Source organism: Etheostoma spectabile, chromosome 8 (genome assembly GCF_008692095.1).
Source record: "Etheostoma spectabile isolate EspeVRDwgs_2016 chromosome 8, UIUC_Espe_1.0, whole genome shotgun sequence".
Taxonomy (NCBI): Eukaryota; Metazoa; Chordata; class Actinopteri; order Perciformes; family Percidae; genus Etheostoma; species Etheostoma spectabile.
The window spans coordinates 22,119,975-22,132,474 of NC_045740.1; the positions used below are offsets into that span (position 1 = coordinate 22,119,975).

At 38.5% G+C, this 12,500-nt stretch overlaps 1 protein-coding gene across 4 annotated transcripts in view; it reads left to right on the plus strand.

Moving 5' to 3' along the window:
- Nucleotides 1-12,500, plus strand: part of cbfb (core-binding factor subunit beta) — a 45,458-nt gene that overhangs the window by 24,775 nt on the left and 8,183 nt on the right. For 2 of the 4 annotated variants that reach the window (XM_032524174.1, XM_032524175.1), the window contains exons 4-6: nt 5,907-6,023; nt 6,255-6,350; nt 8,266-8,327. In XM_032524174.1, coding sequence (XP_032380065.1) covers nt 5,907-6,023; nt 6,255-6,350; nt 8,266-8,295 — 243 coding nt within the window. In that variant the 3' untranslated portion in view covers nt 8,296-8,327. The remainder of the gene's footprint in view (nt 1-5,906; nt 6,024-6,254; nt 6,351-8,265; nt 8,328-12,500) is intronic. The other 2 variants (XM_032524172.1, XM_032524173.1) reach the window with 1 other exon arrangement.

Consider the following 12,500-nt stretch of genomic DNA (forward strand, 5'->3'; position numbering starts at 1 on the left):
TGGATGTAAAACAGTGGTGGATTAAAATACCCCAAAACTGCTTTGCAAACGTTTCATGAGGAATTAAATGCATTCAGCACATTTGTTGACGCTCAAGGAAACACAAACTAACAATAGGCAGGTTATATTTGTATAACGTTTGTCTATCCCCACTTAGTTGTTTTCAGTTGTTGTTTTTTATCAATTTAGCATGTATTGAAAGTATAAAAATGTGCAATGGACTTTGAAGTAAACACTTTTATGGGAGATGGTAGTAGAAACAAAAAGGTAACAGTGTTTTTTTAGTGAGCAACACTGAATCTAGACAGGAAAACACAGGGAAAATATCACACATACTATTAACATATAGATGTTGACAATGCATCATAATATTTTGTAAGATTACCATATGTTTTTAATGTACACATTTATCTGGAGAAGTGTTTCAGGTCGTAATCTGCAAACTCTTAGCTACAGCTGTCATAATAAATAGTGGAGTGGTACTAGTATATTTTTGTCCAGATGGTTTTAACTTCTACAGAATGACTGCCAATACAGAGTTGCCTGTACACATTTGTAGCATAGGCAGGTAAATGCAAAACAGTAGAACACACACTCTCCCACATGGTCCCTGAGACCTAGTCAAGCTCTGCTTTACAAAACTTGCAGTTGGTTTTAGAGTAAGTCTGAATCTCCACTGCATTTCATGTTGCTTCCTTTTCATAGTCACAGTGGTGCTGCAGTGTGTGAGAGTTCTCCTTCTTCGTGTGTGTGTGTGTGTGTGTGTGTGTGTGTGTGTGTGTGGGGTGTGTGTGTGTGGGGTGTGTGTGTGTGTGTGTGTGTGTGTGTGTGTGTGTGTGTTAGCAAATGGATGTGGGGGTTGAAATGGTTGTTTCTCAGAGGAAGTCTGTGGTTGGGCCGTTTTTACATATTTTCCCCTCACACACACACACCACACACCACACACACACACACACACACACACACACACACACACACAACACACCACACACACACAACACCAACACACGTTTTCCCTGTCAAGGCAATTGAAGTTTTCTTTTAAAAGCACCATGCAGGCCTACATATGTGGAAGCCATCTCTCTCTCACACTTTTCTCACAAACACACACACACACACACACACAGAAAAACATTCACTCGAATAAACACAAAAACCCACAGTCTCTTGGAGTGCGGTCTCCCCTGAAACCCCGGTGCACTGTGGGTAGTTGTGGTAAAAGAGGTCCCTGTGAGAGGCTGTCCAAAAATAGCCTGAGTAAAAATGCAGGAACTTGGAGCTTGCCCAGTGTCACACAGAAAATCCAGTCATCTGTGTGTATGTGTGGGTTTGGGGGGAGGGAGCGTTTGATTTTGTAAATTTATTCCTTAATACTTGTTTACTCAGATAAAAATACCACCTAAAAATATTCTACCCTGGGAAAAACAAATTGTCTGTTTGTCTGTGTTGTCTGGCCCCCTGACAAATGTCCAATAGTCACTCGTCTTTAAACTCCGTTTTGGTTTCCACCAACTTCTGAGGAACATATCTGTCTCTTTAGCGTTCCAACGCGTACTTTTCACAAAAAAATAAGCTGTTTGGAGTGAATTGTATGGATATTTGTATGAAGACAGAATGTTACTTAAATAGCTGCATGTTTTTCTCAATTGCTTTGGCACATTTACTGAAACAAACTTTCAATTGCCAAAACTTCCATGTACAATCATCACACCATGTGGTACATTCAGCACATCAATCTATATGTGATCACAAAATGTGACAACTTAATCAAAATAAATAATTCCTTCTTGAAATGTAAATAAATCCATGAATGAGTAAACGATTGCCACAAAGTAAAAGGTTCCTTTGTCATTGCTTACACCAAGACAGTCAAAATTCAAAGACATCTTGTCAAATGACTCTAGCAGTTATTCTCTGTAATATCGTCCAGTTGCTAACATTGTATATTTAGGCAGCTGAATAGTATTGGTGTCCGCCATTGCACAGACTATACTTTATCATTATATGTAAACACCAGACAACCACAAGTACACAAAGGAAGCTTGAACAGAAAAAAAGATATAAAACAGAAAAATTATCAAGAACTGTTGTACAAGATGTGCAAGAAAAAAGAAAACACGCTGCAAATGTACCAACCTCAATGATAGAGCCCAACCGATAAAGGATTTTTAAGGCCGATACAATACAAATATTTGGTGATTTAAAATCTGATATTCCTATATATCGGCACATATACAGTATATTTTTTGAAAAAAATCCATACATGCAATTTCCCTAACATTAGTTATTTGCAGTTATTTATGAGTCCTCACTAAAATAATATGATAATGCAGTTTATAATAAAAAGAGGAACATACACTGTTTTTGGTGTATAATCTGGTACAAGTCCTTATTGGCCTAAACTACCTTATAATTACAATGTCAACTTGCTTATCCCTTTACCTGCACTCTTTCAATTATTTCCATCAAGCTCCAACAAACCATTTTCAATCGTCATTTGCCACCTGCCCTCTAAAATCTACTACTCAGTAATGCACTAAATCCATTATGTGACTTGTTAATGCTGCAGATAAACGACATGTCATGTCATTGGATTTCACACACATCTAGAGCTGTCAGTCTTCCTCTATAATACCATTTGAATTTCATTTAATCTTTTAAATATTCAAATAATATTTGACTATGTAGTGCTCATACGCAGCCTGTTATAAATATGTACTACTGCTCTGGCTTATGCATTGTCAATGCCACTATAAGCATGTGGTTGTTGTTACACGTTCACTAGAGGGACTTCCAACATCAGCCTGGCCTTGAAGGAGACCTACGTCATGACACATCCAGTTTTGGCACGCCGCTCTCTGTTTATAGTGTTTTCCACCACGAGCACACAGCTACACAAATCAACAAACTGTAATGAAACATCTAACACTTGTATTGAAAGTCTTTTGTAAAGGCTACTGGTGCTGGTTTAGCACACTGACATCACGTTAGAAAGCACAGCCGAAACATTGTGTCATAAACTATAACAATAGTGACCAACAGTAGTGTTAGCCACGATGCTACGGCACTGATAACTAAGCCAAATGGTGCTGCCACTACTATTTAAGTGATTTAAAAGCAACCTGTTTCTTGCATATTGTCACGATACTGAGAATACAGCTGTTAGTAGGAAATATATGAAGTCAACGCTCTGACAGCTGTAGGTTAGCTAACATTAACGTTAGCTTTCTACATGAAGCTCCTAGCTAAGCTCCTATAACTTGCGACACAGTTAGGAAACTAGAACAAGCTAACTATTGATGACATAAGCACTTTGGCTCAGTGGATGTTGATTTTAAAGTAAATTTAAAACTATTGCCAATCCTTCTTCCAATATCCCCCTGTACTAGCATTACTCGATACATAACATTAGCTCACAATGCCTTGTGTTTCTCACTCCCGTAACTTATTATTCATCAGACGTGACATGAGAAGAGGGATATTAGCTAATGTATTTTTTTTTTTTTTACTATTAGAATTATTATTGACTTTTGGAATTCATAGCAACAGCCCTACACACGTGTAAAAGAAAAGCTAGCTTTTACGCACAGGCTATGTTTGATACTTTTTCTCTATGTATAAATGATTACTCCTTGCATGCCTAACTTAGGTTTTACAATGCAGGGACTGTAACTATATATATGCTAGTTATAAATACAGTAATCAGTAGTTTATTTAGGCAGAATAAGTTTGTTGAGGTTTCAAGTTCATTAATGTTAGCAGTCTTCCACTGATAGACATGGTATTAATTAGCTTTGTGGTTAGCTAAAGATAAGCTATAATTTAGCAATGGATAACGTCATACTGCAAACTATTGTAAAGTATACTTTTTCAAAATAAAGGGCCGGGGAGACATGATACGTCTTATTGCTGTAACTGTCACGCTATTAAAGAAATACATCTTCACACTTCACATTGTCAAGAGTTAAACCGAGAGTCAGTCAACTACACTGTAACAGCGTTTCACTCTTAGCTTTCATGGAACAGCGGCAAAACTGGACACAAATTTTGTCATGCTTATTTGAGTTAAGAGAACTGATGGGGATGTTCTTTTAATGTCTCATGACAGTTGGCAACTTACCATGAACACCCTTTACAGTTTGATGTACACTTTACAGATGATCTCAGTCATGGATAACTCGTTCACTCTCAGCTGGCTTAGGCTTGATGGCGTTCTACACACAAGTGTAGAGTGCCCTCTGGTGGACAAACTATTCAACGCCAACACTCATTTTTGAAGGATGTTTCGTCCGTTTTTAGTATTTATTTTTAAAAATATTTATTTATCGGCCATTATAAATGCCGATACCGAAAGTTTGGAAAATGCCTAATATCAGCCTGCTGATAAATCAGGCAGGCTCTACTTAAGGGTCATCCAATCTTTTCTCTGTCAAGCCACAACATTTTATTAACATCACACCTGATATCCTCCCTTGCAATGCAACAAGGGAAAATTATTTGGCATGACGCAACTCCCCCCCCCCCCCCCCCCCCAACAACATGCTGTGACATCCTCACCTGTCACCTGTCTGTGTTTGGTTGCTCTAAATAGTAAGGACATTGAATTGTTCCCTATATAGTCTCATTCTATTCATCTGACAACTTTTACAACAAAACCAAATACCTGTTATGTACCAAATATATACATGATAGGTTATTGTGATTGTTGGTTGCTTCATTTTGCATGTAGGGATTATTTACAATGAACGTGCGTAGTTACATTTAATAATGCAATGATTTAATAGCAAATGAATGCAAATTATTTTGAGCTGCAAGGCTTACTAAATGCATCTTGTGCCAAAGCAATGACAAATGACTAGTCATGTGAACAACTGACCTAATGTTCATATAATTAGACGATTGTGCAAAAGTGATTGAGAAAGACTGTATTTAACATCAGACAGTTCCAAATTTTGAAGAAGTTCTCACATCAAATTCTTAAAGCTCTGGCATTTTGCACCATCTTCCTATTTCCCCCACCATCCTGCTGTCCCTCTCCCAGACAAAATAGACACCACAAGGTCTCTCAAGACAGACATAATGATCTGTGAACAGTCTACTGGTATGTTGTTTTGTACTTATGTTGTTATTATCAGGCTAAACTAAAGACACGTGAGAACTGAAGTAAAATTACATTTACTTTCAATAAATAAATAAGGTCATTATCCCACGATAAAATACCAGTCATATTTTACTTGCCTGTGTATGAATAAAGCCATTGAGTAAGTTGCAGACCCTGGGCAATGGCAAAAAAGGCAAATGAACACATGCACAAAAATGAAAATGTTTTTTGGCTTGTATTTATTTTGTGATTTACTAGTCTAACACTCAACTGTACTGGGAAGGTTCAGACATAGTTGGTGGTTTTTCCTCTTTCCCAGCAGTAATAGCTGGGGGAGGAAGGAGAGGCCTTCATTTCACTAACAGAGCTTTTTATTATTCTGGGGGAAAGAAAACAGCTGACTGTTCCAGATTTAAGAATTGCAAGTTTGACCGTAACTCCAGGTTATATTAAGATGCTGCTCCTTCCTAAAAAATGTACAAAATCGTTTTTTGAGTCATGAGAAACCAAGAATCAATTTTGTATGCTTGTGGAAAAGCATCAGATCTAAGTCTTCTTGTTTTTTGTTGATCCTTCTTATTTTCCATGTAGCTTAGCCTTAGAGTTCCTGATCGTCAGAGAGTTTTAAACATTACCGGCAGAGGAACTTAACACAACAATTGTCAGGTCTCACACAGGACACATGTTTCTGTGACGCAACAAAATACTGAACGAATGCTTAAACTGGACTGAATATTCACTTCATTGTTGCTGCTGGCATTAATCTATCTCTCTCTCTCTCTCCTCTCTCTCTCTCTCTTTCCAGGTCTATTTAAAGGCTCCCATGATCTTGAACGGGGTGTGTGTGATCTGGAAAGGCTGGATCGACCTACAGAGGCTGGATGGGATGGGATTGCTGGAGTACGATGAAGAGAGAGCGCAGGTAACACAACACATGTATACAGACAGAGTGATGCATTCTAATGTGTGCACACAGAACTCCGTTGGACTTAGAAGCCATATCTCTGTCTCTGTCTTGTGTAAACTAACCTCACTTTCACTGTGTGTGTGTGTGTGTGTGTGTGTGTGTGTGTGTGTGTGTGTGTGTGTGTGTGTGTGTGTGTGTGTGTTGTGTGTTTTGTGTGTGCGTGTGTGTGTGCGTGCGCGTGTGCAGCAGGAGGATGCTTTGGCCCAGGCAGCGTTCGAAGAGGCGCGACGCAGAACCAGAGACTTTGAAGACAGAGACCGATCACACAGAGAGGATCTGGAGGTGAGAGGGCCCTGTGATGCTGCTGTAGATAGAGGGCCGATGCTGGTCTGCCATCATAAAGACAAGTGGACTGTTACTGGACAGTGTAGCTCCAACTGTAAAGACAAAATGTGTTCTACCTTTATACTGGGGTTTACATAGGACCTTCCACCCTCCTGACTCTCATCAACCACTACTTTAAGAGTAAACTTAACACCATATTGAAACACATTGTTTCACTTTATGTCTGTTGGACCTCTGACCACCAACCATCATCAGTGACTAAGTATACATGCACATCTTTTTCCAGTTTTAGCCCTAATTCTGTAAAAAGACAATATTCCGCTGTTAAAGCTGTTCACATGGCTAATGAATGTGAATATTCCACTGACATACCCGTTTACATAGGATTTCAGATTTCCACCGGAGGAACAACAACCATAGCAACACACAGAGTTGACTGTACGCCATAAACAGGCAGCAAAAAAACCTTATTGAGACACATATTCAGAATCTTATGTATACATGTTCAAAGAATGCCTTATTCAGAACATCCAAACAGAATATGGAATAATGACCCGTATCAAATTGGTAAAATTGTCATATTTTGAAAAATAGTGGAATTATGTTATGAAAAATAGTGAAATAATTGTGTGCACGTAAACATACTCACTGTTTGGTGTGCTCCATTGCACCCTACAGTGATGATTCATTGGCCACACCGCGAGTACACTGGAGGTCATCAAATACAAAAATGTCACCTTCTGTAAAATGACTGTGTGAAGTAACCACTGTAAATGAAAAGTAAAGCATGATTCAGCATGCATTTTTGACTTTTTTTAAACCCCAAATTTCAGAAATTTCCACAAAAGATGCTATGATTTCTTTGTTTTTTTTCAGTTTGAAAATGGGAGGCAAAGACAACAGACATTCAAGCAGGTAGCTCATTCATGCGGCCCTTGTGTAGAAATTAGGGCTCATGTTTGTCTGAGTAATGTTCAGTTGATTTGAAATGAGTCCTTTCCTGGCAGACCACAGTGAGCAAAGTGATATGTCGTGTTTGTGGGCTTTGCTAGGCTACCCAACTGGAAATTTGCAAATAGTATTTTGATTTACAAATTCATAGAGCAAGCACGCATTATCAAAACAGCTTTCTAATAGTACAGTTTTACTGTCTTGCTTACAAACCATACCAACACTCTAAAATCTAAAGTAAATAAACTTGTAGATACTTTGTTTTAGAGATTAATGCTAAATCCTTTAGCAAAATATTTTGCCCTAAAATGGTTCTGCATTTGCCATAATTCGCCATCTGTAAAACTATATTGAATGGTGTTTAGGGAAGATGAAACACATTTTATCACAGTCAAATTTCCAGTCCGGTTTTTCTTTGCTTAGTGCTTGGGGTGGCTTAGGGTTGTGTGATGTGTGGTTGTGTGATTATACAATATTGTCATTTAAATGATATGTTTACAGTTTGAATCATAGGTTTAGTGCATGGTCAGTTTGGCAATAAATCTAATCTGATAATGTATTTGATTTGATATTATTAAACTTTTGAATGACTCAGTTTGACCCAGTTTTGTCAGGTGTACCAAAAGCCTCTGAAGGGAAAGCAACTTCAATTTGATCAACCCATAAAACATCAGCATTTGTAAAACACACACTCCAGAAGTTTTAATTGCTTGAGATCTGTTCTTAAATTGTGATTTGTTTATTGAATTATCATCATGTACAAGTTTGCTTGCAGTGTCTTACATGTACACACGTTCTGATTCACAAATGTATACGCTGTCACTTTGAATTTTAAACACACACACCGAACATTTTACTACTTGAGACAAACTCACTTTCCCAGCAAGGCTTTGGGGAGATCAATGGAATCCTTCCCAAGATGACGAAGTTACGAATCAACTCCAAATTGTTTATTTTTTAGGACCCTGTGGTTTCTAAAATCTGGGACTGATGACAGACAGACAGCCAGCAGAAAAGAACAGGGTCTGTGTCCTTCATTTCTCAACATTAATCACACTGTCATGCACTAAACCACCCTGTGTGTCTGTGTGTGTGTGTGTGTGTGTGTGTGGTGTGGTGTGTGTGTGTGTGTGTGTGTGTGTGTGTGTGTGTCCACCTGTTTAATTTAAGTATGTGCATTCTTGTGTTTGTCCATTATTTTCTGTGTGACCACAGGAAGTTGTCAGTATTTTTATTTGTCACGATTTGTGTGTGTGTGTGTGTGTGTGTGTGTATGTAGGCCTGTTTATGAAAATGCATGCACTTGTAATGAATTAATGATCTAATCTGCTCCTGCTTGTTAAATGCATTTATGGCGTGAGAGACAGAAACAGCAAGATGTAACCATTTCATAGCTAGTTTGTGAACACACACACCCACCCACACCACCCACCACACACACACACACACACACACACACACACACACACACACACACACACACACACACACACACACACACACACACACACACACACACACACACATCATCAGGACCCACCACAGCTTTGGTCCTGCCCAAATTAGAGAGATAGGCAGGGCAGAGGGGTTTGAGCAGCCCAGATGAGGGGAACAGAAAGACAGGAAAGACAGAAAGAGGCATTTATTGAAGGTCCTCTTTCATTGGACTGATCTCGTGTTTCCTCCCGGAGGCTATCAGAAAAAAATATAGAAAACTCTGTGTCTCCTGCTGGTAGCGTAATCCTGTGGCGGTTCTAGACCATTTGCCTTTTTTGGCAACAGAACTTTTGGGGGAGATGGCAGGTCAACAGTGTTGTTAAGTTTTCCTAGTCACAAATAATGTCCATTCCAATGCTAAGTTGTGTCCCAAAACGTGCATATTTGCTGTAAGTGTCTCTACATCCTGTAGGGCTGCAACTAACAATTATTTTCATTGTTGGCTAATCTGTAAAAAAAGAAATTCTAGATTCTCTTAATGGATTAGTTGTTTTGGTCTATACAATGTCAGAATATAGTGAAACTTTGTTTTATTTTTGGGGCTTTTGGGCCTTCCATTTTTGACAGGACAGATAGGTGAGAAAGAGGGGGAAGACATGCAGAAAATTGGAATAAGTCAGATTCAAACCCTCGGACTCTGCACCTCACTATTTTGTGGCCAGGTTGGTTCAGTGGTAGAGCAGGCGCACATGTGAAACATTTTTATCAGTGTTTTCAAAAGACCAAGATGATGTCCCCAAATGTCCTGTTTTGTCCACAACTCAAAGATATTTAGTTCACTGTAACAGAGGAGAGAAGAAAATAACAAAAATATTCACATTTAAGAAGCTTTGAATGAGATCATTTTTTGCTTTCTTTTTAGAAAACATTACTCAAATCAATCTATTGATTATCAAAATAGTTGGTGATTAATTTAACTAATCAATTAATCTTTGCAGCTCTAATATCCTTAAAGTAGGACATGAGGCGGTTCAGAGACTCTTCGTTTCTGATTGGTTGATTTCCCTGTGCCTTTAGGAACACCAGGAAAAGAGAAAGGAACTTCCTGGTGTTTTTTTTTTATCAGATCACCTGAAAGAAAATAGTGACAGTTTGAGCAAATATGACAAAAGAAATATTTTTCCGAAAGTTACCAACTGTAGCTTTACAGGAGAGGATAACATTTTATAAATCAATTTATAAACATTGCTCACATATGTACATTGTGTTCCCTTATTTAAGCAGTGTAGCCTTCTGAAAACATCCGCTGCCCTTTCTCAGCAAAATCTAATAATAGTCTTTTTTGTAAAAAGAAAATAGTAATAATAAAGGAAAAGGAATCCCCTCATTGTAATTCTGTCCCTCTGCTGCAGGTCAATATAGTAATGCATCTATAACAATACATTTTATTTACGTGTGCTTTTCAAGAGAACATACTTCAAAGTAAAAAATAAAGGATCCTACCTGACTAAAACACATTACAGGCAAGTTAATGTAAAATTAAATGTGACATTTGAAGAAAAAAAAATACTTGATTGAGGCAAAACTGCCAATCTATGGTCTTTATACCCCGTACTGTTTTACGTGTGAAGTGGGAGGAGGGGTCACTTTAAGTGTGGAGAACCACACCGTGTTAATCCGGGCCTAACTGTAGCTATTGGCAACCAGCGGCTGGGTGCAATGATTTCTCTGCTAAATGTCTGACAGCCTCACATTACTGACAAGACTCTTCGGAGCCGAGATATAATATTTTAATTAGGGAACTTTACAGGTGCTCTATGGGCAGATTTTACCTGGACAGAGAATGAGGACATTTCTCAAAACAGATGCAAATATATGTGGCGGCCTACAGGCCAATAGGAAATACGGACGAGCAAAAAAACTGAGATACTGTTTTAGTGTGTGTTGTTTGCCGTTTTATGTTGCTGCAGCGGCAAGTTAAAGCTATTTCTCTGTGGACCTCAAAAATGTGTTTTTTCTCTCTGCCACCACTGGCTGTGTGCTCATTTCTTTGCATTCTGTTTACACTCTGCAATTACTGACGAACTCAAGGCAAGCAAAACACCAAAGAAACCACACACAAACACACACAAACACACACACACACACACACACACACACACACACACACACACACACACACACACATCATGGCTAGAGCATACATACCAGCTAAAATGAGTTTGAATCCAATAGCCAAGTTCTTCTTATGTCATATCAGACTGTAATTGTCCATTCCTGCCAGATTATGCTTTTATTTGCTGGGAAATCATAACTGATTAAGGCTGCTCTGCAGCTCTGCTTGGACGTAATTTCAAAGCTTACAGTAAGAAAGTTATTCAACAGAACATTGGCAAAACAGTAATCAATAGATTGTGCACAAGAAATCCTCAACAATTCAATGAGTGTTAAAATACTCATATTGTTCTGCAAAGGATAAGACAAGCTGTAGCAAAATTAGTTTCATAACACAATGTACAAATGAATCACATTTTAGAGTTAACAGGAGCGGGATCTTGCAGATGGGCTCCTAGCTGTTTCTGAGGGTGTGACGAGCATTGCTGAATAGCTCCACAGATTCAGCCTCTGCATTTCTGTGGTCTGAACTCCACCTCTCCTTCTGTCTCTCTTTGTCTCTATTAGCTGGCCAGCTAGTTATCTGCCGGTGCTGTTAGCTTCTGTCTTTCTGTCAGAGAGAAAAAGGAAGACACAAGTCACTAAATGTGTGCTGTAATTTAGTTTAATTTTTGTATTTGTCGCATAGTATAAAGTTAAATGAAATGATTCCACCCAGGTTTACATTCTACGTTTGTGACACGTTTCTTCTGTCGGAAACCAATAATAACAAATAATCAGGCAGAGAAGCAGAAGTGCACAACCAACAGTGGGTGAGAGAGGATGGCAGAGAGAGAGCGAGAGAGAAACGTGACATATGAAGAAGTTGAGTAAGGCGAGGCATGGGAGAAAGGGGCTGGAATGCAGTTATACTGTATTGTAGGTATATGCGTTTGTCATGCTTGCACTGTGTGTGAATTATGGCACTTTAAAAAAAAATGTTTTAACAACATTTCAATATAATTTACACATTTGGAGCATATACTTTGACTGACATACAATATTTAGACTAAGTCATCACAAGTGGTAGTCATCATCTTAAACCAATATCTCAATCTGGAAAAACATAAATCATTATTAGTATAAATCATTGCTTAAATCTCACTCCAAGCCAGAATAAGGAAGATTATCAGGTTATCAGGAGCTGTAGATTACTTGCTATGTGATCAATAAGATTACGTATTAAAATTGCTGTCGGGAAAATTGTTACTCCATTTCTTTTATCGGGTTGAGTAGGTTTCCTAACAGAAAAACAGCGATGCCTTTTTTTTCACTGGGTGCTCACGGACTATAGAGCGGGTTCCCCTTTAATTCCTGAAGCCTTGTCATTTTGGCTGATACACATTTTTTTTTGTTTAAAATAAGTGATATTCCAGTCATTCAAGGTCAGAAGGTTCCTGTCAGGATGATGGATGGAGAAGCAATAGTTAGAGAAGAAATGCGCCTTTTAACTCAACAGACACACACACACACACATACACACACACACACACACACACACACACACACACACACACACACACACACACACACACACACACACACATATACACTTCTCCAAGTGCTCAGCAGAAAGAGAGTTGGTGGTGAATGATGAGCTGGCAC